The 27,102-nt window shown below is 40.6% G+C and overlaps 2 protein-coding genes across 4 annotated transcripts in view; one reads left to right on the forward strand and one right to left on the reverse strand.

Annotated features, from left to right (window-relative positions):
* Positions 1-231: 231 nt before the first annotated feature.
* Positions 232-10,715, reverse strand: parp9 (poly(ADP-ribose) polymerase family member 9). Of its 3 annotated transcripts, none has more exons than XM_015358486.2 (9): positions 10,181-10,715; positions 8,243-9,138; positions 6,902-7,126; positions 5,672-5,890; positions 4,735-4,807; positions 3,027-3,590; positions 2,084-2,217; positions 1,308-1,464; positions 232-1,093 (listed from the first exon to the last, which is right to left on the reverse strand). In XM_015358486.2, exons 2-9 carry the CDS (start codon positions 9,122-9,124, stop codon positions 801-803), a joined length of 2,547 nt encoding a protein of 848 aa, XP_015213972.2. In that variant the 5' UTR covers positions 9,125-9,138; positions 10,181-10,715; the 3' UTR covers positions 232-800. The 3 variants fall into 3 exon arrangements, with proteins under 3 accessions (XP_015213972.2, XP_015213973.2, XP_069052675.1); XM_015358487.2 differs by lacking the exon at positions 10,181-10,715 and adding an exon at positions 9,979-10,121; XM_069196574.1 differs by lacking the exon at positions 10,181-10,715 and adding an exon at positions 9,503-9,927.
* The window catches only part of parp14rs1 (poly(ADP-ribose) polymerase family member 14-related sequence 1), a 34,815-nt gene continuing 17,388 nt past the window's right edge, over positions 9,676-27,102 (forward strand). Inside the window, exons 1-18 of the mRNA XM_015358485.2 lie at positions 9,676-9,734; positions 11,057-11,339; positions 12,442-12,551; positions 12,824-12,851; positions 13,503-13,760; positions 14,241-14,462; positions 14,598-16,873; positions 17,359-17,595; positions 17,882-18,103; positions 18,292-18,391; positions 19,182-19,331; positions 20,567-20,629; positions 20,973-21,149; positions 21,867-22,073; positions 22,479-23,090; positions 23,285-23,433; positions 23,594-23,768; positions 24,321-24,601. Coding sequence (XP_015213971.2) covers positions 9,684-9,734; positions 11,057-11,339; positions 12,442-12,551; positions 12,824-12,851; positions 13,503-13,760; positions 14,241-14,462; positions 14,598-16,873; positions 17,359-17,595; positions 17,882-18,103; positions 18,292-18,391; positions 19,182-19,331; positions 20,567-20,629; positions 20,973-21,149; positions 21,867-22,073; positions 22,479-23,090; positions 23,285-23,433; positions 23,594-23,768; positions 24,321-24,601 — 5,601 coding nt within the window. The 5' untranslated portion in view covers positions 9,676-9,683. The remainder of the gene's footprint in view (positions 9,735-11,056; positions 11,340-12,441; positions 12,552-12,823; positions 12,852-13,502; positions 13,761-14,240; positions 14,463-14,597; positions 16,874-17,358; positions 17,596-17,881; positions 18,104-18,291; positions 18,392-19,181; positions 19,332-20,566; positions 20,630-20,972; positions 21,150-21,866; positions 22,074-22,478; positions 23,091-23,284; positions 23,434-23,593; positions 23,769-24,320; positions 24,602-27,102) is intronic.

The following is a 27,102-nucleotide window of genomic DNA, read 5'->3' on the forward strand; positions in this document are numbered from 1 at the left end:
AGTGAATCAGAATAATGCATATAACATTTACCATGCTAAAAGGACTTGTAGCTAGTAATAGAGTGTACTTTTAACCATGAAATTTGCATTAAAATGTTTTAATCTGTTCAATATTTCTATTTAGGACCCACCCTTTTTATTTAATGTATTTTTGTTGGTGTAAAAACTATTCCGTTAAACAAGTTTTTCAGTAACAGAATAATGCACAGAAATAAAAATCAGTGGACCCAGTTGGTATTAATAAATTGTTTTACTGATTAATTGCAGCTTTTTCCAAATACCATATATACCGTTTACATTTACAGCTAACGATGAATCGCATTGCCCAAAGGCATATTGAAGTAATAAACAGGGAATATCAAGGTGAATTTCCCATTTCTGTCAACCATGCAGAATAACAAAAAAAACAACTAATTCCTTTAGGTGTATTATTAAAGTGGCAAACAGTGTGAAACATGTTCTAGAATAATGCGAACCTACATTACATGGAGAAGGTAGAGAAGCAGAATATTGTAATAAAATAAAAAAACTCCAAAAAGTAATTATCTTTAACCAGTCAATACACCTATGGGCTTCAGAATTTAGAGTGATTGTTATAATAAAAGCATAAAATAAACATTTTAGTAAAGAAATTAAGTTTTAACTGAAAGGTTTTAACCGACGATGACCAGCCTTATGTATTAACAGCAACTGATTTGTTTTATATTTTTGTTTGAAAGGGTTTAAACTGTACGAAAAACGGGGTTGGTCTCAAATGTTTTGAGGTCTGTCCTCATGCTGCATCTCTGTCTGCAACAGGATCAAATTCTAGTCGCCCTTATCTTTCTGCATGTGACTAAATATTCAGGGTAAGCCTGATGGCTGTTGAACACAACATGCGTGCTGGTTCCTCCTGTCACGCTGTCGAAGAGAGACAGGGGGTCGGAAGTGCGGGCAGGAGGCACGATCAGCCCTGGAGAGCCACTGGTCTGTCTCCCAGTCAGAACCTGGGCCTGGAAGATGTAGATGAATTTCTCTGGCTCAGAACAGGTCCTCCAGTCTGCCAGTGTCTCAAGCCTGCTGCTGAAATAGATGCCATCTCCAAACTTCCGGTCTAGAAGAGAAAAATAAAGTGCGTGCTAATCTGCACATGTAAAGTTTCCTGCAGGTTTTTTGTTATAAGCAAACTGAATAGCTTCCTTTCATTCACAGGCTTTCTCATTGTGTTCTTTAAGATTTCCAGAGAATAGAACTGAAAATATGAAATCTACATGTCAAGCTGCATTAACTATAATTGTAAACCAGATACAAGAACCGTCAGTTCTTACCATCAGGCTCCGAGTACAGCCTCTGAAACCCAACCCTACAAACCAGATCGCAGAACTGTGCAGGAACCCGCTGGTACAGGGTCTGAGTTTTGTCTGAGAGATGATTCATTTTCAATCGGAAATGCTGTTCCAGAATTGGATTATCAATTTTTTCAAGCTATAAGAAAAAATAGAGAACAAATTTAGGAAAATTATTTTGATTTATATATTTTAGTGAATACGTATACTGTATAATAGGGAATATTTATTTTTAAATGTAAATGTAATGTAGAACATAGTATGCACTATATTACTTTTTGTTTTCTTAAAAGTATGATTTTATGAGCCTATGTAATTTCCTTTTCAAAAGACACACATATCTATTCTCAAATCTCCCTTGCTGTGCACTTAAATCATGCATTGTTACGAACGTGTTTTGGACTTTTGACTTGTATTGGCTCTCTTGCAAATACTGTGCACAGTGAGTGATGAAGAAGAGCTCTCCAGTCTTATAGAATACCTTTCAATATGCAAAATATTTCTTATGGATGGAGGAAACTGTCATTGCTAACAGCATTTGGGAATAATTACTTTCAGTGCAACCAGAAAAGTTTTGATATTTATGGAAGTGATCTTGAGAATTGAGAATATATTATAAATTCCAACTCATGTTCAGTATATAGCAGAATAACTGGGATTAACATAATCAAAGGAAAAAACCAACATAAAAAATAATTTACTGTTAATCCATATATATATATATGTTGCGTTCTGCTTTTTAACGAGAATGTACTCACTTTGATTATCTGAAGACCAGCCGATTCAAACAGCTTCACTGCTTTATTGGATCTGGAAATATCTTCAGGCTTCTTCTTATAAAACAATGTATTTGAGCCTTTCAAGCCTTGTGCATAGTCAACATTTATCTGGCCTAAAAATAAAAATAGCAATTATAAAATCAGTGAATTGGTCAAAGAGCAATATATTTTTATACACTTGAACCCCTGTAAGATACCGAGCTGTCTTTGGACACACTGTACCTGTCTTCTTATTTTGTTTAGTAGTATTTTCCCCAACATGTTGTGTGCTGTGCTTGTAACTTCACATCCTAATGTTAGTTTGCCTTTTTAATTGTTTTTCCACGTCTACATCTCTTTAGAAAATGAAGTGTCAACATGATCAGTCTTTTTCATAAGTAGCCCCTTCTAGCTCAGTTTCCCATGTTCTATTCATTGTCTGTGTTTTGACTACCTTAATGCAAAACTTTGCACTTGTCTACTTTAAGCATCATCTGCCAATCTGGAATTTTATCTAGATCTGTTTGGATTTCATTTGCTCCTTCTACAGTGTCTGCTAATCCTCTTAATTTGGTATAATTTGTAATCTTGACTACTTTACTAACAAAACCAGTATCTAGATTACTGATATGGTTGCATTACCCGAATGCCTTCTGCTTGCAATCTGAGAACTAATTAGCAACTAATTGATCTGACAGTCTCATCTAGCTGTGTACTTACTATAACAGTTCAGCCAGCCTGTAGACATACCCAAGTACACTAAAATTATTATTTAAAACTACACATTTTTCAGATTTATATATAATTTTTGGTGTAGAATGAGACATTATGAATAAGCATAGTGTGACTGAAATGGAGATATTTTCATAATCCAATAAATAAAAATCTTTTCCCACAGTGCTAATGATTTATGTTTATCATTTGCTTGCATTCGCATACTTACACTTCCTTTCCAGTACACATCTGTTTCCAGCATGATCTCGTACTTGCATCATCTTGAATGACACCTCAATTTCATGGCCGTTTACTGTGTAGGGCAAGTTCTCATTGTTGGCTGTCAAGTAGGCTCTTTCCATGTGAGCGTTGTGCTCAGGCGCTGCCAGCTCTGGAATGGCATCACACCGCCAGCGGACCAGGGCCTGCAGCATCTCGCTCTCCTCAGATACTGCATACTCTTCTTGCACATTGCAGCACAGCCTCTCCACTGCCAGCCTAGCGGCTAGCACGTTCAGAGGCTGCCCCGTGATGCACAGAGAAGCTTTTCCATCCCTCAATGTCTCTTGAATGGTCACCTCATGAATTGCCTGAAAACACAAGAGGTCTTCGTGTTCCTTCTGGCCAAAGTAGTAAATATGGTTGTTCCTGACGACGCATTCAGGACGAGGAATCAGTGTCTTGCTCAGCCATGCCAATGCCTCCAACTTTCCTTCAGGAGATCCACCAAAGACAGTGACAGAAGGCCCTCGATCACCTGCAGCTGTTGCACCTTGCCTCTCCTCATAGGTGTCTGCAAGTGCAAAACAAAAAAACACATTTTAAAAGGGCTAATCCTGTATGAAAAAAAAATCATACACAGGGTTACCTGGATTGCACTTGAATGCCATCTTATTGCACTCCTTGGAAGGTTTGGAACAAACCTTTAGACCCTGGGCATTGTATTTACATAACTGTCTTCAGGCTGTGACAAGTGAGTGAGCATACTGAGATACTGATGATGAAAAGGATTACTAATAATGTAAGTATATTAAATGATATCACTTTGAAATCATTAAGACAGATAATTAGACAGGTATTACAACAGTGACTGGGTGATTCCTACTGAGGTCATTAAAGCCGCTTCCATAAGAATGGATCATAGCACAAATACAGGAACAGACAGGAAGACAGGGGGAAAAAAGCTGAAACAATACAGACAAAGTAGACTCATCACAATCATCCATTTTCTGAGCACTTCTTCCAATTCAGGGCTGCAGGGGGCGCCAAAGCCTATCCCAGCAACCAATGGTTGCAAAGCGGGGTACACCCTAAATGGGGGCCTGTCCATCACAGGGCAGACACACTCACTCACAACTAGGACAAATGTTTCTTAGAATCCAGTTAACCTGGCAGAGAAAGAATGTCTCCTTCAAATTAGATTTGAAACAAGGAAATCTGTCCTTTGACTACTGGACTCTGGGCCATATTCAAATTAATAATTATTATTATTGAATGGAAAAACAAATATTTCCTTTATTGTGGTGTCTGCAGACCAAGGGTGTTAATTTGTGAACATCTGTTTGGAGAGGAAGATTTGGTCCTAGTTAGGATCTGCTTTGTTAGGAGGTGGTTGTCCTGATAAGGTTTGTTCTCTTTAAAGTCTAAGGATAGAATTCTAGAATTTCTTTGTCTATAGAAGTTGGGGGTTTGACACTTGCTGAATTATAGAATATCAATTAAATTAGATTTAATTTTATTGACAAAGTTACAGAGTTAAGAAGAGAAAATAATGTGGCTTGTATGAAAACACTTATCACACCAGTTGAAACAAAGTACTAATAGCGAGCGTCATCTTTGCTAACTGTAAACTTTAAACTAGAATTTTTGATATGGCTGAACATAACACCGTTAATTTGAATTCAACCAGATTTATAAACTATTTTGGAATTACTCACCATTCAAAGAACTGTGAGATGATCTGGAATGTTTAGATGATTCTTTGACTGCTTTCATTTCTCTATCAAATGCCTGTGGGAAAAACACATTTAATGCCATAGACTGCAGCATAAAAAAAGACATTCTCCCCCAAAACGTGATATCAATCTACAAACATAAAAAACACAATGCAATTCCTCAATTATTTTCAGTCCATTTTATAGCAGTCAAAACCGAAAAGTGAAAATATTTTTACGGCTCATAGTAAGGCGAGTATTCACAACTCCTTTCGATCATGGTCTGTATTGTACGAAAGATTGAGAAATTAAATGAAAAAGGATAAATAAAATCAGCTCAGTCATACTCTATCCCAGCACACAAGATTCTTTGGTATGGCACCTGTGGAACATCAGTGAGGAGATTTTATACAGTAAATACCTTCAACTCACCACAATCAGCTGTCTGCTATGAAAGCATGTTAGCAGCCCAGTGAAAACATAAGGCCATTAAGGCACAAGGAACATTAAATAACTGGATAATGTGTATTAGCTACAAAGTGCATGCATGAATGGTGGTCATAAAAGGGATACAAACTGTGTCTATTGAAAATGCATATGTGTCACTCTTACAGTGTGTTTATTGGGCCATTCAGATCCACACCAGTTGTTCAAGATTAACAAAAGGTTTCTGTACAGTTCTTAAATGATGGTGTTTTGGGGAAGCGCAGATGTTCTACCTAGAAATATTCAAAAGGCAACTTCCTCTACTGCCACAATAGTATGTTACATAATAATAATACATGATGTGAAAATGCAATAACCTTAAACTTTTACTCTGCCCACACACATGAAAGATCACACTGGCTAAAACGCAATTTCAATCCACTTTCATTCAAAAGGATTGCTGATCCCGTCCTACCCTGGGAGGGACAGGTATGTTTCATATGTATAGAATTACCTTATAAGTGGCTTTATCAGCAGGAAACAAGACAAAATAAACATCAATTGGATTTCCATTGTGAATCTGTGCAAAAGATGTAGCCTCATTAACCATGATCCTGGCCACTTCATCCTTGGGAAACATCAGGTTACCCGTACCAATAGCAGGAAATGAGATGGATTTCATGTAATTTTTTGTTGCCATTTCTAAGCACCTTCTGACAACTTGTCCAAGAATCTGGAGAACAGCAAAAACAACAAAATGATTCAAGAACACAAGAAGAATATGTCCAATCATTCTGTTGTTTTGTGACCTTGAGCAAAAATGTAATACTCGTACTAAAGTTGTTTAGTATGTTACTAATTCATCCAGCAATCTTCTTGGCTAGAAGCTTACAGCTAGAATGAAGCCTGATGTCTCCTATCTCCTACACATTTATCTGTATAATACACAAATGTTTCTGATGAAAGAGAGGCTGCAAATGTACTACAATTCATTAATGGCTGTCACAAGTATTTGGAGAGGTCACTCCCACATTCCCAGCATCAGCAAGAGTGGCCCACAGAGGAGAATCATGGATGATCCAAGCTCCTTGGCAATGACCAAGGCTGTAGACACTCCTCTACATCAACAATTCAGTTTAAGAAGTGTGGAAGTCTATACGGAGACAGACGACATGGCACCAGATTTGGGATTTTCCATGAAAATATTCTGACAATCACCCTCAAGTATTTGAGCATGTCGAAGAATGGCTGGGGCCCCCTATTCACTCAGAATTGACACTGATAATGAGATCTTCGCTGAGGATCCAGATAACTTTCATGCCTGTGTGTTGACAGGTGATGCATCAATTAGTGCCAGAGACCATGCATGAATCTTGCCATGTGTATTGATTCATGCATGATTAAAGACTGAAAACAGTCAAAAGAACTAGGCTAAGTACAGACAAGAAGTCAACCTACCTACCTTGTAGTCTGTAAAACATTTGTGGTGCCTTGTTCTACAAATATATTTAACCATCCTATTTGTTTATTTAAAATTCACTTATATTGTTTCTAAAATCAAATAGATCATCTGAAACTTGGTCTCACTGTTTTTAAACTATTAATGTTTGGTTATGCATAGAAATAATTAATTGTTAAAGCTGACACGTAACTTTTTTCAGTTTAGGTCAGGGTTAAAAAATATTACAGGTGTTTATGGATTTTGATTAATGAAACGCGTAAGCAGTTATAAAATACATCATACCTCTGAGGCTCTGTTTTCATATTTGTCAGCACACACAGCATGATAGACATAATCACAGTCAAGCCTAAATCCACGGGTTCTAATGACATCGCCAGGTGAAGCAGAATATTTTTGCCTTTTGACTTCTTGTTGAAGTTGTTTCCCAGCCTTTTCCAGAATAGCTTTTGAGATCTCGCCAATATTTAAATCAAGAGAAGCAGATGTTGTATTCACGATCACCCCTGCCTGAGAAGAAAATTAAAAATAGTAAGGAAAAATAATTTTACAAAGAATAAAGGTGTACCTGTGAAGCCATACAGGTGGATTACAATTTCAACCGCTACCCAGCTCTAAGGATAATATATCAAAACAGTAACATCAATACTGACAAGAACTGATACAGAAATAAAAGTGTCCTGACAATAATTACTGAAGGCTTTCTGTAAGTGCTCTCTCTTCTACAACCTGGAGAAGTTGCAGCTGTTTTAACACTTTACTGTAGAGATGTATTGTCTGATTTAGGAAACCCTACTGGCAATAGCTTTAATCCATATCAGGTCTTTCCGCCCACTAAAGAAAAGCTCAGGTGTTCTATGATAAAGTTATTTTTCAAGCGTATTTTTATATCAATACATTGAAGAGTCTCAAGATCTAGAAAACAATGGAGCTGGGGGTCGGAAATTCTCAGCTTCCAAGCAAGGAGCAGGGCGACGAGGTATTTCCTGAGCTGGAGGGGGTCTGAGACACATTGATCAAAAGGAATCATCTGTTTTACTCTAGTTAAGTCCTTAAGAGTCTTCATCAGTGAGACACCCGGGATAAAAGACAAGTAGGCAGAAGCAAGAGAAACAGACACAAGGAAGAGAGAGACACAGACAGTAAAGGAAGAGACAGAGAGAGATACAAGAAGGCACCATGTTTGAATCAACTCTTACGACCAGATTCTAGTTAAATATTTGAACCCTGTTTGAGAGAGCTTGCTTCTGTGTTTTAGGAAACACAGTCCCTTTATGATGATTTCCCACGGTAAACTTTTCACTCCTAGTTAGTGGATGCAGTGCGAGATGGGGCCCCATTCACTTTGGATTGTATCCTGTTTTATTTAGGATGAAGGTTTCTCTCTCTTTTTAGCATGTTAGGTGTTTTATAGGATTTGGAATACTGGTTAGCAGTCTCAGGGTTTTTTTGGTTGGTCAGGATACAGGCCATTGGTTATCACAGTTTGCCTGTGATTCTTTATTCTTTTGCTAAATCTGTGCCAAAGAATAAACAGCTCAAGTGCCCCCAACTAATGTGCTGCATTTGATTTTTGATCAACAATCTGAGTGACATGTATCTTCTCGAGACGATCAGAAATCCTACCTTTTCGTTTTCGATGCTCCCTTTTTTGATGTGCAGAGTGACCCTCCCGAGCTGCAGTGAGCCCGTGGCCTGTGGATTCGCGGGGCTCCTGACAGCCTGACTGTAGGACCTGTCTGGCCTCAGGAATTGTCTGCAGGCCCCCTCCATGGCACGAACCGAGGGCTCGTCATTATTGACCAGGCGGACATCTACATCCCCTAGGTGTATCTCGTCCTCAAGATACTCTTTCAGAGTTTTCACAAGGACTTCTGCACACAGTGGTAGAGGGAAGTTAAATATGCCAGAGCTCAGGGCAGGGATGGCCACAGACTTCAGTTTTTCTCTCTTTACTATATCTAAAATGCTACAAATAGCTTTTTTTAAAAGAGGTGCAGCTCTGTCAAGTTCTGTTTGACTGGGGTAAGGACTGCAGCGTGGACCTACTGCATGGATGATTGCCTTACAGGGCAGCTGTCCTGCCTGTGTGATTACAGCGTCTCCCGTCCTTACTTTCCCATTAAGCTGGATTAAATAATTGCTCGCATGTTGTATTTCTGGGCCGCCAGCGATAGAGAGAGCAAGGGCGAGGCCGCCACAGTGATCCAAGTCCTCGTTGGCGGCGTTGACCACCGCCTCCACCCGGTGAGCGGTCAGGTCGTCCTTCCAGACGGAGAGCATCGACCCCCTCCCCAGCCTCGCCGAAAACCTCTTTTCGGGAACGAGGGCCGGCCTGGAGGAGCTCGGGGAAGACCAAACTTGGTCCGCGGGGTTGAGCGCAGCGTTGCAGCCGAACTTACTGAGGACAACCGCGCCCAGGTCGGCACTGCCGATCAACATCCGCGCGATCTCCCGGGCGATCGGGACCTCCGAAGAGTCCGCTCGGCTCTGGAGTCCTGAGCTCATCCTGCACCGGAAAGCTGCGAGAGGAGAAAGCGGCACACGTTATTCCAGAAATCTCTGGGGCTCCTCTACAGCCCGAATCGAGCACAAAGGGAGAATCTACCTTCAGAAACAAGGGGCTTGTTTCCCATTGCTGATATGTGTTTACTCCTTCCTGCATGCTGAATGGTTCTGCTTCATGAAAAAACACTGAGACATTGGTACATCACATCTGTATTTAGGATGTTGGGGAAATGTGACATTTAGTAATCCATTACAGATTGTCACTTGTGTAAGGGATTACTTTTGTATACTGGAAAGTCATTAGGGGAAAAAGGTTTGAAATACATTACAGTAATCTATGAAGTGTGTGCATAAATAATATGAAAAAATATTACCTACCTCTCAACGTTCCCCAATTTCTTATTAATTTTAAAAAGTATGTTTTACACAAGTAGCATGAATTACTTTTCAAAAGTGACTCTGACACCGTTCGCGCTGTCAACACAATTAAAACTGAAAAACGGGCGTACACACACTGAAGACAAAACTTTCATTTTCTCAGAAGACTTGTGCAGGTATAATGCGCCATAAAACGAAAATCAGGAAGAACCGGGGAGAGATACAAGTAAAGGTAACGAAAGACGCGAAAGGATAACTTTGACGTTCATGCTCCGAGACAGTTCTTTCCGCGTCACCATTGCTGTTTGAGCACAGGACTGAAGGACCTGCTCTCGGAATCTAGACTAGGGCTCGTAGCGACGTCGCAATACGTAATGCAAGTTTGTCGCCTATCGCTCGCTCACCCTTTGCGCTCTCTTTATTGTCGTGTTATCATTTTTTTTTTGTTGTTCGAGTATGAACGAGAACCTACTAACCATTGAAAACTAAAAATTAGTGAATTCCCCCGCTGGTGCGAAAATAAAATCTGCGTTGCACATGAAAAGGACTTGCTATTTTCTGCTTGTTGTTTTTCCAACTTTCTTTGCAGACCCCGATTAAAAAAACTAAATTTCACCAAATGAAACGGAACACAAATCCCGATGGTCGCATAGAAAAGATGATACAGTCATGATTTACCAGCAAAAGAAGAGAGCCACAGGAATGAAGTCTTTCTTTTTCGGCGTTAAGTTTCCTTTTGACCTCCTAGCAGAATCCAGGCAGAAAAAAACAGCCCGTCGCCCGGAATCGAAAGTGAAAGTCGAGCTGTAGCTGTAGCAAAACAGCTCTGGCCGACCGTCCCGCAGAAGTCGCACTTTTCCTCGTAGATGTGGAGAGAGACTGGGTGCGGTACCTGGCTTTTTTTTTCGTAGCATTAAGTCACATATTAGCGAATTAAAATCAGTTGTTATGTTCTTCGGGGGTTTTATTATGTGGCGTTAATATGCGATTATGAGATTAAAGCGTTACCAAGTCCTGGTTGTATACGATCGCTGTATCATCGTAAATGTGATACAGAATAGAGAATATAGTGCGTTTAGAGTCCTCTGGAAGTGTGAGGGCTACGCGTCGGCGTTTTGCAACTTTCTTCAAAGCCTTTTCATGCACATGATCTTTCCGAAGTCTGAACTCCACTAAGAGCAGTGTCCCGTTTAGAATAGCGGACTTTATCGCTGAGGTAAATTGCGGTCGGTGTCGCCTGAGATTGTCCCTCTATAACAAATGGAGAATTCTCGCAACTGAAATTTAAAATCTGTGTTTTAAAAATATATATTTTTTTATCAAAGAGGAGTATTTTAGGGAACAGCAATGTATGTATTGCTGAAATGAGACAGAAAAATGATTATTTGCATATGTTGTTGTCCTGAATATTAACGAAACAAAAACGAGGGATTGTATAATGATTTCGCGGAGCTGTATTCTTTGTATGATCCTGTCGTCAGGATTTTATGACCATACAAGCTTGATAAAACATTCAGCATTAACCGTATTACAACTTCCTGCTGGTCTTTACAGCGGCAGGAGGACGAGGGGATTTCCGAGAAAACAGAACCGAAACGAAAGCGCCGCTCCGAGACAAGTACAGCTCCGAGGGGCTCGACCGGGCTGAGCCGAGAGATGGCCGAGCGCTACCTGTACCCTGTCTGGGTGGAAGGCGATTGGACTGGCATTCCCAATCTGAAAAACAAGCTCCAGATTTACTTTCAGAGTAAGAAGAAGTCCAGTGGAGGGGACTGCCAGGTGGATTGTGGAGACGTCGGGGAACGAAAGGCTGTCGTGTGGTTCAGAACTGAGGAAAGTAAGTACCGTCCACACATACAGTACATTTCTTTGGCGTAAATCACCTTTCTTAAATCTGTAAAGACCTACATTCTCAGGTGTTAGTGCGTCTTTCCGAGATGTCTGCATGTTGCTCAAAATGGTCAAATCGACCTATTAACTGCGTGTGGCCGATAAAGCTGTAGGAACAGCAAATAAAGTTCATGCAGAGGTAAGGATTTACCTTGTGATACACCAGACATGGGAGGGTTTTGCAAGTCACATTTCGATGCACGTTCGTGCTATTGTAAATTAAATATGTATAAATAAACGATATTCAAAATGAAAGTAATTTGCTTATTACAAATCTGTGATCAAATGTCATAATATAATACAGCAAAATATAACCTTAAGTAACAGTTATTACTTATTTTAAATATTGAGTATAAGAAATTATATAAATTATATCAGAGAGCTGGGTTTCATTCCACCTGTGCTCTTTATGACTTAACAGAAACAGATATTGTTTTTATTGGTCTTAACTAGTTCATTTTACATAACCTGCAGAGCTGCAGCTCTCAGGGATTAGGGATGAACTCCCAGACCAGCATGACTGAACACAGGAGTTACCAAACCTGGAGAGGACCTGCAACACAGTTGCAGCTAATGAATATCTAATACACTTGTTGATTTTACTCCACTCCTTCCCTGAATCGCAACTAACCCAGACTGCATCACCAAAAGCTACAAAACTCAGACTCTTTGCTTGAGGCTTGTAAGTCAGCTCCAGACCTCTTTCTTGGGGTATGTCTGAAGATTCATCTCCAAAAAGCTGGTGTCTTTATCTCAGTCTGAGAGTCACATGTCCATAATCACAGCCTCAATAAGGAAGAATGAATGGAGTGTGGGGGAGTCCTGCTGGTGCAAGGCCATCCTGTGGTTAATTAGAACATACAGTAGTTCTGGAAGCAATACAAGAGCCCACAAATGGTGTTAGAAGTTAGAGTGTGTCAAAAACAAATGAGAGCACTAAAACCAATGTGCCATACTGTCCACTAACCTTGAGCCTTTGGAGAGAGTGGGCAGTGAAACCAGCAAGTCAGTAATTACTGGTTGTGAACAGCATTCTCTCCAATTTTCAGCCAGGCAGCGCATTCTTGAGAAGGGGAACCATGCGCTGAAGTTAGACAAAAGTGTGGTGAAGCTGACTGTCAGAAAACAGGAACAACCAGCTGAGAAAAGCCCAGAGCCAGTAAGTGATGTAGATTTGCAGGTGGTGGGGTGCTTATCGCGCATCACCCTCATTTTTCTGTGTTCTAAAGAGACCTGAGTATAATATTCTACAGACGTATGAAAGGTTTACATTTACAAAAAAAAATCAAGACTTAAGCTAAATCATAAAGTACACAATGTGTCAACTACTCTGACATAAAATGGCACAAGCCTGAGAGAGAAAAAAGCACAATTAGCTGTTCAGTTTTATAATCTAGGAATAAAATGCAGATATGTTGTTTCTTATTTCAGATAAAAGAATCTTCTGGCACACATAAATGTAAGTATAAAGCATTTTAATGAAATGGACAACTGTAAAAGCATGATTGCGTTCAAACCCTGTTCTTTTAAAAAAAACGTGGAAACTGTCAGTGAGTGGGTATTGCTGTTGCTTCCTGGCTCCAAGGCCCTTGGTTTGACTGTGGCTCAGTCCGTGTGGAGGATGTGGCATGTAATCGTCTTGTTTGTGTGGGATTTGTCCCACAGTCCAAGGACATGCTGTTCAGAAATCAATTATTTGGCATCTCTGAATTGCTTTCTGCATGTGTGTGTGCCCTGGCGTCCTGTCCAGGGTGTGGTCATGCCTTGTGCCATGTGCTGGATGACACTCCCTTTGACACTTTTCAGTTTCCCAAGGGCAAGAATAAGAGCTCCTGAAAATGAATGGTTGGTTTTCAAAATTATATTTTGCAGTTTTATATTGACTATTGTTTAACATGTGAATAGGCATCCGGCTCTGATACCTCCTGCCTTGCATGGGAAGAATAAGAATGTGTGAACACACTCCTCTGGTCCATCTCTCTTCATAGTCTTCATTAGAACATGAGATTGCAAAAGCTCTGAATAATTCTAAATTAAGATCTAGAATTATAATACCATAAGTGAACGCCATTGCATTTTTAGCCTCTTGATTGCAATACCTCTCTTGCAGCGTCTTCATCTTCTACTCTCAAAGATGCTCCAGAAGAATCCAGTGTTTCTTCCAAAGTTCAGGAAAAAAACACAGATCCAGATGAAGACATTCCAGAGACAGCCTCTTTGGTGCTGGAAAATGTTCAGGAGAAAATTAGCAAGGATTTTCTGGAGATGCTGGTGGAAAACATCGCAGATTGCTCTGCAGAGTCTGATTTCAGTTTAGAGATCATATATGATATAAATGCAGCAGTTGTGTCATTTAAAAACAGCAAAGGTAAGATTATGTGGAGGCGTGAAATGAAACATGCGTTACATATTGATAGAAAGTTAATTTTTTTCTGTTAAATCAGTTAAATCTGAGATTACACCTCTGTGAGCAGCTGGTATTTAGCTTCTTGCCTTTCAGTATATCACAAATCTCACTGGCATGAACAAAAATCATATTAAAAGATTTGGAGATCTTCCCTGTTTAAAATTCAGTGCATGTTATCTATAAGGCGTTTCTGTATTGCCTTCTGTGTGTGTAGGGGTGTGTGGATATGTGAGTGTGCACCCTAAGTTGGACTGTTCCATTTTCAGTGCAGTTGTCAACTTGCACTCTGTGTTTGCTGGGTCAGGCTCTGCCCCACCCCAACCCTCTGAGGATAAACTGGTACTGAAAATGGATGAAAAATTGATGAATGTTGAGTGACGAGAGACTGTGATTCCAATATACAATGAGTCAGTCATGGAGAAGAATCGCTTGTATTTGCAGATGTTCAGACCTTTCTTGCCAAGTGTGCCAAAAACAAGATGTTCAGACAGTGGAATTTAGTTGCCCGACCCCTTGAAGTCACCACAAGTGTGAAAGTGGAAAACATTCCTTCAGTTACCAAAGACTTTATGGAGCTGTACTTCGAACGAGAGGGAGAGGTGAAAGAGGTTCTGATGATGGATGGGGAGCAGTCAGCTATTGTAACCTTTTTGGACCACAGAGGTAATGCTTCTTAAAAACATGATGCATTATTAAATTATTTTTCATGTTCCTCCACCTGTTTCAGTAATTCAATATTTAATTGAAACCAGAAACCAACCCTTTCATCATAATTGTATATGTCTGTTTTTGTTCCAGTTGCTGAAAACGTAATAAGAAAAAGACATCAGATCAGTAAAGTGCCCATCAGTGTGTACCTGTATTATGAGTCCCTGGGCACGGCTTTATATGGCAAAGACAGACCAGTGTGGAAGCTGCCAGACCCCTTTACTGAAAGCATTGACCAGGCCCTGTGGAAGTTTCTTCATACAGGTCAGAAGCAGGTGACAGTCATCAGCAGTCAGATGGAGAAGCACTTCTGTGAGGTGGACTTGAGAAACTCCACTGTCAGGATCAGCCCATTACCAGCCTTGCTGAAGCAAAAAGGTTTGACAGCCAAGCACATTGATGCTTGGAAAGAGAATGCTTCCGCTGCCTTCCGCAATACCATGTCCAAGTACAGTTCCTTTGAATATCCTGTGAATCCCTCAGTGTGGAGTGAATCTGAGAAGGAAATCCGCAGAGCAGTGACACAGGCAGCAATCTTGGAGCCTGACATGACTAAAGAGTCTGTAGCTGTAGCAGGCTTGTCCGAAGATGCTAACAGACTAAAAGAGATGCTGGTGGAAATTGTGGAGAGAAAAGCTAAGAAGCTTGAAAGGGAGAAAAACAGCATAACAGAGCAGGTTGATGTGGAGCCTGGCATGTATTACATCCTGCAGCAAGAGAGACTTCAGGAGACAACAGCTGCCGAGTATCCAGAACTGAAGCTCACCTACAAACCTGATGTCAGGAAGCTCATTCTTTCTGGATTGGCCTCAGAAGTGTTCAGTGTAAAGAGCAAGATTCTGGAAGCAGTTTTGAATATGAAACACAAGCAGGTGGAGATTGACCCCAATATTTTCAGCTTTCTCAGTGAAGTAGACAACAAGGAGCTGTCCTACTCCATCTTCACTTCACGGGGCATCAGTGCTGTTTACAAAATGGAAGATGGGTGCGTGGAGATTATAGGAAACAGTGACAAGGCCCTGGCTGAAGCAGCAAAGCAGCTGCAGGCAGTTCTGGGTTTTCAGCACATTCATGTAGAAGACAGAGATGTGCTAAGGAAACCAGAGTGGCTGAAGTTGGTTAATTACCTAAAGTCGGCTTTCAACTCGCCAGAAAAGACAGTATCAATAAGACGAACAGAGATAAAGGGAGCACAAGACCAGATAGTCGTTTCTGGCTTTTGTGATCCGATCAATCAAGTGAGCAAGCAGCTTTCTGATTTTCTGAACAAAAACACACATGCTGTTGAAACAGTACACTTCAAGTCAAAAGCAATGCTCAAATTCATCCAAGATACAAAAAGCACTTCATGGACTGAGAAGATAAATGGAGAGATACATGTTAAATTTGATGAGACCAAGAAACCAAGCATCGTATTGAGTGGTCCAAGGCTTTTTGTCATGGAAGCCAAAGACTTATTTGGCAACTTAATCAAATCAGTGTATTTTGATGTTTTGAAGGTCAGCAAACCAGGGGCAAAGACATTTTTCAGTGATCAGGAGGACTTATATGTATCTATGGCACTGAGAGAGCTGAAATGTGTGGTGAAGCTTGATGATGAAGACTCATTAGAGGAAGATGAGCCCACTCAGTCTGTTTATGAAGTGCAGACAAGTGACGGTGTGACAGTTACAGTCTGTAAAGCTGATATATGTCAGTATCCTGCAGATGCTGTGGTCAATGCCTCCAATGAGAATCTGCAGCACATTGGAGGTTTGGCTTTAGCTCTCCTCAAGGCAGCTGGTCATCAGCTGCAGGACCTCTGTGACCAGCACATCAGAAGAAACGGACCCCTGAAGCCAGGAGATGCTGTTATCACGGATGCTGGCCGTCTCCCTTGTAGACACGTCATTCATGCCGTTGGGCCTCGGTTTGATGATACAGACTCTAGAAGAGCAGTTTGTCTTCTCAAAAGGGCTGTGAAAGAAAGCCTGAGACTGGCTGAGACACACAACTGCTCATCTATAGCCATCCCAGCCATCAGCTCCGGCATCTTCGGCTTTCCTCTGGACCTGTGTGGAGAAACGATTGCTCGGTCCGTGAGGGAGCACTGTCAGGATTTCTACGGGGAGAACACGCTGAGGAAGATCCACCTGGTGAATAACGATGACAAAACAGTGCAGGCCATGGCAGCTGCTGTGCAGAAAGAGTTTGCTGATGAGACCCCACAGCTGAGGAGCCTGCCAGCCAAACCTGCTGAGGAACACAGACGATTCAGGGGAGGTGAGAGAAGTGTAGAAGTCGAGAGCAGAGGAGCCTTGGAGACTGTGCAGACGAAGGAGGGACTTGCCATCACCCTCAGGAAAGGGAACATCCAGGAGGCATCGGTGAGTAGTTTGATAATAAAGGAGAAAGAAAAATATTGTATGCATATAACAGATCCAGCTGTAAAGCATTGACATTATTGAAGTGACATAGCACAAAGTTTGTAGCACTGTACTTATGAAATGTGTTCCTGTAATGAGCAATTTTTAGTAAACATTTTCCATTGTCCAGAGATCATCCAATAAATGTGATAGTTTTGAAGATTCAGAAAAATAAAGTGAAAGTCTATTTGAATATATATGTACACAGTAACCTTAAAATACCCTGTTGATTATCATGTATATTGTTGAAAGGTGAGGACAGTGGATGTTTCTGAAGACTGACTGCAGAACGGAGATACTAAAATCATGTTAGTTTGAATACTTGTACTCAAAAGCCGTATAGAAACAATGAAAAATCAACATAAAGAAGGTGCTTTTTTCAGCCTGTCAGTGTAAGGCATTCTTTTCAAACTCACCTGCTTTCTCTGCGTGCCTGGTGCTGGCAGACTGATGTCACTGTGAACACCATCGCTGAGGACTTGACCCTGGACAGCGGTGCAGTGTCCAAGGCGATCCTCCGGGCAGCTGGGCCAGATCTCCAGAATCTGGTCTATGAGGCAGCGTCGGCAGGCTCTGCAGGGGAGGGGGCTGTACTGGTCACTGATGGCTGCAATCTGAGGAGCAACAAGGTCTTCCACGTCATCGCTCCTCACTGGGACAAAGGCAAAGGGACTGCAGAGAAGGTAAATATCATGTCGCTTGTTCTACAGCTCAGCTTGATTCACTTCTTTAAGTTCCCTTTATTCACCTATTAAAGTGATCTGAAAATCCATTTGCAAATAGACTGTCAAATAAGTTACTAAATAAAATGCTAAAACCATTTTGTCTGCAGATACTATGCAGAAACTGTGTATACCATATAGGGTAGTGAGTAACAAAAAAGCTGTTGTCCCTCCCAAATTTTAGTTCAAATGCATTCCGGTTCCTCTTCTACAAAGACCATGCAGGTGAATGTCACTCTTTTCACAGGTGTTTGAAGGTATCATTAAGGAATGCCTAAAGAAATCTGAGCAACTGAAGCAGAGATCCATGTCCTTCCCAGCCATTGGCACAGGCAATCTGGGATTCCCAAAGCCCCTGGTGGCCTCAGTGATGATGGAACAGGTTCTGTTGTTCAGCAGCAAATCCAAGCCCAAACATCTCCAGGAAGTTGCTTTTCTTTTACACCCCAGTGACACACAGACTGTTCAGGTAAGGAACAGTTACTTTGCCTTCCATTCTGGTTACAGAGTGAAAGAGTGTTTTCTCTGTGAGGACCCTCATCTGCAACATTGGGAGTAGACATCCCTCCAGTTAACAAGTTCTTCACTGGCCTAGAGGTTTGGCTGCATGCAGACACATTTATGCTCTGATGTTTTTGTTTTTCTCTCCATTGCCAGGCCTTCACAGATGAGTTCAGTAAGAGGTTTAAGAGCCAGACAGCTAAAGTGAAAAACTCTGGGTCATCGTCTGAATCTGCATCAACAGAGCTTGGAAAAGGTGCTTCCTTATTATGTTGTAGATAAATGTTCAGGAGTATAATGCATTTAGGAATATTTTTTGAGAAGCCAGGCATAAGACCTGGATCTGCTTGGTTGAGGAGCAGCCCCCAGGCCATAGGACCCCACGCAGTAAGAGGAACTAACCAAGGGGCAGCTACCCAGTGGGAGAAGGGCTGGGGGAGGGATACAGAAAGAATGTGAGAAAGAGGAAGGGGCTCATTGTGGGATTTATAACTTTTCAGGAATTGACATCAAGAAGGTTTATGATTTAGAACATTAGAATTAAAGGTGGACTTGGTTGCTGTCCCCCCTCCCAAACTTTCCTTAAAAACAAACCTTTCAATAAAAACTCCATCTGTTACCTGCATTTTGATGGAACTGTGGTTTGGCTGGTGCTCTGGATCAGCCCATGTTCATTTTCTTAAAATGTGTAATATATGTCTGTGTATGTGTAAGCAATTAGGTTGCATGGGAAGATGTTCAAAGAATGTTCTCTGAGAGAGGAATGGAAGGGCATTGACTGAGGTGAACAGCATGTGCAGTTGAAGAACAGTGGGTTATTGTTCTGGATTGCATAATATTTAGGATAATTAGTGCATTCTTGTTGATTATCTAACCTCATCTTAATGAAATGATCTTAAATATATGGTACTGTATATGTTTGCCATGCAACTAGAATACAATCAGTTGTTCTCTGAGAATTCAATGTAATCTAAATGCAGAGGTAATTTTGCACATTCATTCTGTTTAAGCAGAATTTCATGACTTCTGTATCTGCTCCCTATCAGGTTTTTTTGGCAAAGTCACTTCACCGAATCTAGGAGTGCATGAGATGAACATTGGACAGATACTGTTGCAGATCATCACTGGAGATATAACAAAAGAGACAACTGATGTCATTGTGAACTCCTCCAACAATACCTTCTCCCTCAAACAAGGTCGGTCAAACTCTCATTGAATTGAATACTTACTGATTTTACATACACATATTGAGTACTTTAACTCTTGGTAAAAATAACACATCCTAGAAGCCCTGTCTTGGACTGTACATAAATATATTTGCCAACTTTATTGTAGATTTATCTTTGTCAATTTGATTCTTGTACTTGGTCAGAGAAGGATTCAAAGCTAGTCTTGGGATCAACAAAATAATTTATCTCACATGCATATTAGAAATGTTACCTGTATTATAGGGTTCAGTACAGTAAACCCTTGGTTTAATAGACTTCGCATTAATGGGCTTTGGATTTAATGGACAAAATCTGCTGAAGGGGAAAGTTGCCTGTCAGATCAGAAATACCAGACTTTCCCTGCAATAAGACAGAAATGCAAAAAAAATAAAACAGGGTAAAAAATATTACAGAAGTTTACAGTTCGGGAATATGAATGGTGCTCTATAGGGTAACGTCACTTGTTTATGATGGTTGTTTGTGTTTTGTATGTTTTAGCACAATTTGTACAATCTAAGACACATGAAATAAAAAGCTTATGTATTTATTGTGTATTTATGATAAAAAGGCACAAGAACATTTCTTGTTGACTGTGTTGATTATAATTGTTAAAAAATAAGTCAAATAGAACCCAGAAAGCATATATATATATATTTCTCATATAATATTGTGATTGTGGGCTGAAAAACATAATTTAACAAACATCTGGCAATAAAGTATACTCCTTCCCCCCTTAGTCTAACTGAGGGTTTACTGTTTTAGAGATAATAATCAGATGTGTTTTGATTCTGACATGATTATAACTGTAAATGGCAGAGCTGTTAGGGAATTTGCTTAGTTCTATGAATCATTAAAAAGTGCCAGGACTGACCAAGAAGTGAAGGTAAGCAAAAATCTAAAAGTGTGACTAAAGGAAATACATACTTGACAGCATCGGCCCAATTCAATTGTCGGTCTAGTGTATTAATAACCAAGTCGGTTGAGAAATGACAGAGACTTTAAACGTCACTGCAGTGCAGGTTGAAGGGTCTTTCTCTCCTAAATCACATAGCAGGTCTGTAGTACTCAGACTGGAGGGTAAAGGGTTAAAGCCCTAGTATGTGAAATTGATTCAATAATGACAAAAAATGCTTCAAAGTGTAGCTTTCATGTCATTTAGGGTCCCATCAATGATCCTAAATCAGCTGTTATTTAACCCTGTAAATTATTTCAATCCCTTTCAGGTGTTTCAAAGGCAATTTTAGAGGCAGCCGGACAAGCAGTAGAGACAGAGTGCCAGCAGCTGAGTAAGTCCTGTGTTTTGTTATCTGCTTTTCTTATAAAATCTTTATACTTTTTTCAGTGCTGAGGCTGTAATGATCAAGAAGCTTAAGCTTACGTATAAAAACCTGTCTAACACAACAGAGACTGATGAGCAGGCATCATAGACTAAATCATGCAGTAAAAGAATTGCACTGTGAGATGTTAGACATGCAAACTTGGTGAGGTGTCTAAAATCGAAAAGTTAGGCATAACAGTGACATAACAGTATATTAGCTTGAATTGTGCCATCGGTGTGTTTATAGATGTAAAGGATCAGGAATCTCTTACAGAAACCCTGTACAGTAAGTACTCTGTCCATTACTCTAGGTGCACAGCCCAACAAAGGATTGATAATGACCCAAGCAGGCAATCTGAAGAGCAAGAAAATCATTCACATCGCAACACAAACTGATCCAGAAAAAATCTGCCAGTCTGTCAAAGCAGTTTTGCAGATGTGTGAAGAAAACAACTTTACATCTGTATCGCTTCCTGCTCTTGGGACAGGTAAGGTAAAATAAATAACTAAAGTCAAAAGAGATGTTTACTTAACAAACAGATCATTTTAAAAAAGGTGATTATGATGTGGTTTGTTTGGGCACTACGAAGTAAAACATTAACTTCTTATGACTTTCACCTGCCATGACTGACTCATTAACCTCCTCTTCTTAATATCTTTATAATCACCACCTATTTCTATGATACACCGCATACTGGAGAGAACAAGAAGGTGTGGGCAGACTTCTCTATCCCACCTTTCTTCCAGCCACTTGTCTTTTAACACACGAGAGGCATCACAGCCACTTGCAGGGGGTACAATGCTGAGGAGAGGCACATCCCTCTACATTAGCACTGCGTACCTTCAGGCTCCCAGGTGGCCACAGCGGTTGTTGTGTTGCTGAGAGGGAGAGCCCTGGCTGACTATTCCTTCGATACTGCCTGTGGCACTTGGTTTGGGGAATCTCAGTTGCAGCTGGCTAGTTACATGGCCCATGCTCGAACCTGTGATCATAGAGGTCAGCCTGCACTCAGACAAGCACTTTCACTGGTTAAGTTCATCTGGAAGCCCCCTGATATCTTTACTATGTTGTTCTGTCATCGTCTAAACATCTTCCATTTTTTGCCTTGATTCATTTGAAAATGTTTTCCTACAAATGTCACACTGTCTTACGTTTCCCCCTAGCAGAGGTAATGGTCCTTTTATCAAAATGATTTCTCTCACAGGGCAGGGTGGTGCCAGTCCTTCTGTGATTGCAGACACAATGCTGGATGCTGTAGTGGACATTGTCAGCCAGAAATCTGCGCTTTCACTCCAAACCGTTCGAGTGGTCATCTTCCAGCCACAGATGCTGACAGAGTTTTATAAAAGCATGCAGAAAAGAGAAGGAACAGTCCCACCTGAGAAGGGATCAGTCTGGTCGAAACTAAAATGTAAGCTTTCATTTCTGACTCTGTTTGCAAACACATACTAATTTTTTCTCGGTCCATAAACTTATAATTTCTTTCACTGAAATGAGTAGATTGTGTGCGTTTTCCTGTTGAAAAAATGGATTTGCTTGTTTTTCACCCCTTAAAACACATAAAGCATGGCCTCCAAAGTCAAAGATTTGCTAGTGATCACAAGAACCAACAACTATGCCTTAAGAGCAATCAAAAGGCACAACAGTATTGAGAAATCTTTGAGGCAGTGGAATGAGTTACAAAACAGGGGAACTACATAGGCAAGTGATGAAGTCCAAAAACAATTTTACTTATCTTGTTTTATTTTTTTGTTTTTGTTTTATATTTAATTTTTTTTGTTTTGAAACATGCTGACATGATTATCTGTATTTACAGCTTTTATTTGGGGAGGTAATGGGAAAGAGGAAAAACAAATGGAGGAGATTATCATCGAGGGAGAAAAGATCAAGCCAGCAATTTTCCACATCTGTGGAGAAACAAAAAGTAGTGTAGAAAAAGCTAAGAAGTGGGTGGAAGATCTGATCATCAAGGAGCAGAATGAGATGACCATTGCGGACGAATATATCTACAGCTTCACTCCACAGGAGCACGAGAGGATCATCAACCTTCAGAGGAAGCTGCAGGTCAGCGTGAAACTGGAGTGCACTGCCACCCAGGCCTACGTCAAGGTGGAAGGCCTCAGCAGAGACGTGCTGAAGGCTGTCACTGAAGTCCAGGACATGATCAAGAAGATCCGCGATGAGGAGACCTTGAAACGAGAGGCAGAACTGGCCAGCAACCTGGTGGAGTGGCAGTACGAGGATGGGAATAAATTTCTCCGCTTTGACAACCTCACCAACCTCAGGCTGGAACAGGCTTTTGCCAACAAGGTGCCCGATGTCTCCATCACTATACAGGAGGAAGAATACAAGGTGTTCTTGCCCGATGGCCCAGCAGTGGGCTTTCAGGACGTCACCTTAAAAATAAGAAGAATCAATAAGACTGAAGGTAGGTTTGTTGGAACAAAGTTTTTTCCTGAGCCTGAGAAAGAAAAAAAAAAATAATAATGTTTCTCTGTGATGCAGGTTGTTTTTATTAAGTTTAAAATGAGCAATAATATAATTTTAAAATTATTAAAATGTATTTTTAATGGTGTGTATGGTGTAAGGAGGGATAAAATCTGTTTGGATTTGACTTCACAGCCAAACATTTGAATGACCTTCCACAACACTGGGATTCCATGGCTGGAGTTAAGGGAGCCCTGACTGTGGTCTTACAAGCAGGAACGCCTGAGTACAAAGAAGTAGAAGACTTATTTAAAGCAACCTGTGCGAAAAACAGTGTTTTAAAGGTATTTCTCTAGTTTTTATTTGATCAGCTGGATATAATCATTTCATGTATGAAGGTTTACAATAAATCTGTGCATTAAAAACTTCATACTGTGTGGAAAACTTTACAAGGTCACTAGAGCTTACTGAAATGTCAGTCTATTTAATGTTTCCTTATTACAGATTGAAAGAATCCAGAATGTCACCCTGTGGAAAAACTACCAGATCCGGAAGCAAGAGTTGGACGACAAGAATGGGCACCAGAACAATGAAAAGCGCCTGTTCCACGGAACCAGTGAACCCACCATTAAAACCATTAACGCCTATGGCTTTAACCGCAGCTTCGCTGGCAAGAACGGTATGGAGACAGAATTGATTGATTTGCGTTCTTTAGTCAAAAGTCTCGTCTGTGATTTGGTATCTGTGAATCAGTGTTGATTTAAAAAGCAGTTCTGCCTTGGAATTATTGGGACTTAAAGAAAATGCTGGATGCAGTTTTAGTTCTGGTCAATTGTTTTTTCTTCTGTTTTTGTCACAAAAACAATCTTATGGGTTGTTCTAGGTGTTACACCTGTGTCTCCCTGTCAATAGTACAGGAAGCCAGTTAATATTTTTCAGGGAATATAGTAACTATAAACCTGCAAGTGTTTAGACTTATGTCTCCTATCCTGATCCACTAAGTGGTTTGAGCAGGATATTGCTTCATCTCTTTTTTATTTGTGGGTTTGTTTTACATCCATGTTGGGAGAGTCAATACCTGAGGCTTTATCTTCTGTGGATTGGAGCAGATCTTGACAACTAACAAGGGCTGCTTCTGTCATTAAGAAGTTACAGGAGGTCTCAGTTTAGATCTATTTTTAATTGAAGCATTGAGGTGTTCCTGATTTCTGATCAATTATCTCTCTTACAGCTGCTTGCTATGGAAATGGAACGTATTTTGCAGTCAATGCAAACTACTCAGCCCAGAATACCTACTCTGTGCCAGACGCACTGGGGCAGAAGTACATGTACCTGGTCAAGGTCCTTACTGGTGATTTCACCAATGGAAGACAAGGAATGATCGTTCCTCCATCCAAGAACAACTCAACCATTGATCTGTACGACAGCGTAACTGACAATGCGGGAAAGCCCACCATGTTTGTTATATTCAATGACATCGGGGCCTACCCTGAATACCTGATCACTTTCCGATAATAGCCATTGTGGAAGACATATGGTAAAAATTACACTTTGTGGTATAAATGTGACCATAGCTGGCACTTCAGAGCAAATGTCCTTTCCTGAAGGTGAGAAGAAAGAAGTTTACAGTTTGTTTTTCTTTTTAAAGTTATTATGGGCTAAACATATATAGTATTAGTTTCTGACATCACTGTCCTTGAAATCAAAATTCTCTTTCTGTTCTCTGATACGGTATTATGCAATATAATAAAACCATGTGGCAGTCAAACCAGAAGAGAGTGAAACAGACACGGGGGGAGACGACGAGGAACTCGGCAGGCAGACGAACAGGGGAGTGTGACGACTGTGCACTGGTGCTCGGGGGGGGGGGCGTGGTCCTGGCGTACAAGTCCAAGGGAGTCCAAAGGGAAATCTAGGGTGTTGTCCAAAAGTCCAGAGCCGGAAAATCCAAACGAGACAAAGACAAGACAAGGTTTAAAAACCGGAGCGGGGTCCGGTTCAGGGACGGGGAATAAAATAGGGTTATGGGGCCAGGCGCTCCCAGCCCCAGACCCAGATGGTCAGGATGCCATGGTGAAGCCTGTGCCATCTGGTCTCACTGAGCCCAGAATGGTAGGAGCGTCTGGTTTAAATAGGGAGGGGCTGAAAAGGAGGCAGGTGCACATAATCAAGTAAAACAGGAAACAGCTGGAGCGCCCTTAAGAGGAGGGATTTACCATCGTGACAGTGGAAGCCCCCATAGACATAAATGTTAATCACAAAAGAACAAAACTCCTGCATTTCAATCTGGATGAAGCAGGAGTTAATTCCCTGCTGGACAGTAAAAAGATGAAAAAACACAACTTGTGGCTGCTCAAGTGTGTGTTGCAGAATGGGGGAGAGGAAAACGTAATGCAGAGATGAGGTAAATAGTTCCACATGAAAGAATTCTGCTGCTTCCCTGACAATAATGAATATGGATATGCTGCTGTCTGTGTTAATATCTTCCTGGTATTTCTTTTTGGTGGTAAAAGGATTGTTAAAAGTTGAAATTAGTATGAAAATTGTCAAAATAAAAGTTACAATCCAGGTCCTCCTCTGCCTCTTTTAGTGTTTCTAAACTGTAACCTTGGTGTTGGGGTGTGTGTTGGAGCAAGTATTACTGTATGATTATTTGGGGTTCAAATTTTGAAAAATATTTGAAAATATGAATAAAAACATTGATTCAGGACAAATGACAAGGACAAAGGGAAGGGATCCTCCTTCAGTGTCATTGACATTTTTTATCATTCAAAGGGTATCTTTTTTTTTTTCCATCTACATGTGCAAAAATATTTGTTTTGCACCTATTTGGATCCTGTGCTGAGTTTCACTTGAGTTTGGAATCAGAACTAAAACTTGAAAACGCCAAGCAGCTTTGAAAGCTTAAAAGCCGATCCCACACAATAACAGTGTGAGTGAATTGCTAGCAAACTAAGACAAAACTAGAATGGTGTCTCCAATGGTTAGAGGTCACTGCCCAGTCTTTGAAGAAGGACAGCTAATGTTACAGAATATATTGTGATAAGAACTAGTTCCCACTTTGTAGGCATATACTGTATATACAGTATATATCTGCAACTTCATGCACATTTTAATAAACTGTGGACTTGCCATTCTGTACTTTGGAGAAGCACATCCTTCTGTACCACAAACTGCCCCTGTGCAAAGCCTGTTTGGCCAGTGACCTCTAACCATTGAAGATACCATTCTAGTTCTGTAGTGATTTTAGCTAGTAAAGAATAATTACTAGCCAGTAATTACAAACTTGGTAGGTATTGATCTAGTGACAACATGGTTAACCTGTGGTGATATTCTGTGAAACACAGAAGCTGCCCGAGTACCACTTTCTTCTTACAAATTAAAACTATGCTTGTCTTGGGAACCATGGGGATTCATCACGTCCAGATTTGATTTAAGACTACACTTGATTTCAAAATCCTCTCTGGCTCGTCACCTACCTGGCACAACACACTCCTTAATGCTACCTGCTCAGAAAGTGGTTGGTCAATGAATGGTAGGTGTCATTTTAAACTGACTACGCAGTTACAATTAGGATATAAGCAATGACGGTTGATTGAGTGCCATTTTGTTCTCTTGTGATAGGCAACTCCGTCTACAAAAACTGTTTAGCCAATCATCTGTAAACATGGTGGGTATCACTCTAACTGAAAACATCATTTACATGGGTCGAAACATCCTGCTTAAATCAAGATGGCTGCCTGATCAAAAGACTTTGCTCTCATAAACTTAACTACCGCTGTCATAGAAACCTCTTAACTGACTTTAAACCTGCTTCGGCTACATGTTGCGCAACACTTTTCATCTCGGCCACGGAGCTTTTATCGAGTCCGATTATCTTTCTAGTTCGCTTTAATGTACTCAGTTGACTCACCCAGGTGAAGCCAGCAGGCGAGGACTTCGCTCGTGTGACGCACACAGCGAAAACTACTGTAATTATTAAAAATATAACGCTCATTTTCTATACATTTGTT

Source organism: Lepisosteus oculatus, chromosome 12 (genome assembly GCF_040954835.1).
Source record: "Lepisosteus oculatus isolate fLepOcu1 chromosome 12, fLepOcu1.hap2, whole genome shotgun sequence".
NCBI classification, from domain to species: Eukaryota; Metazoa; Chordata; class Actinopteri; order Semionotiformes; family Lepisosteidae; genus Lepisosteus; species Lepisosteus oculatus.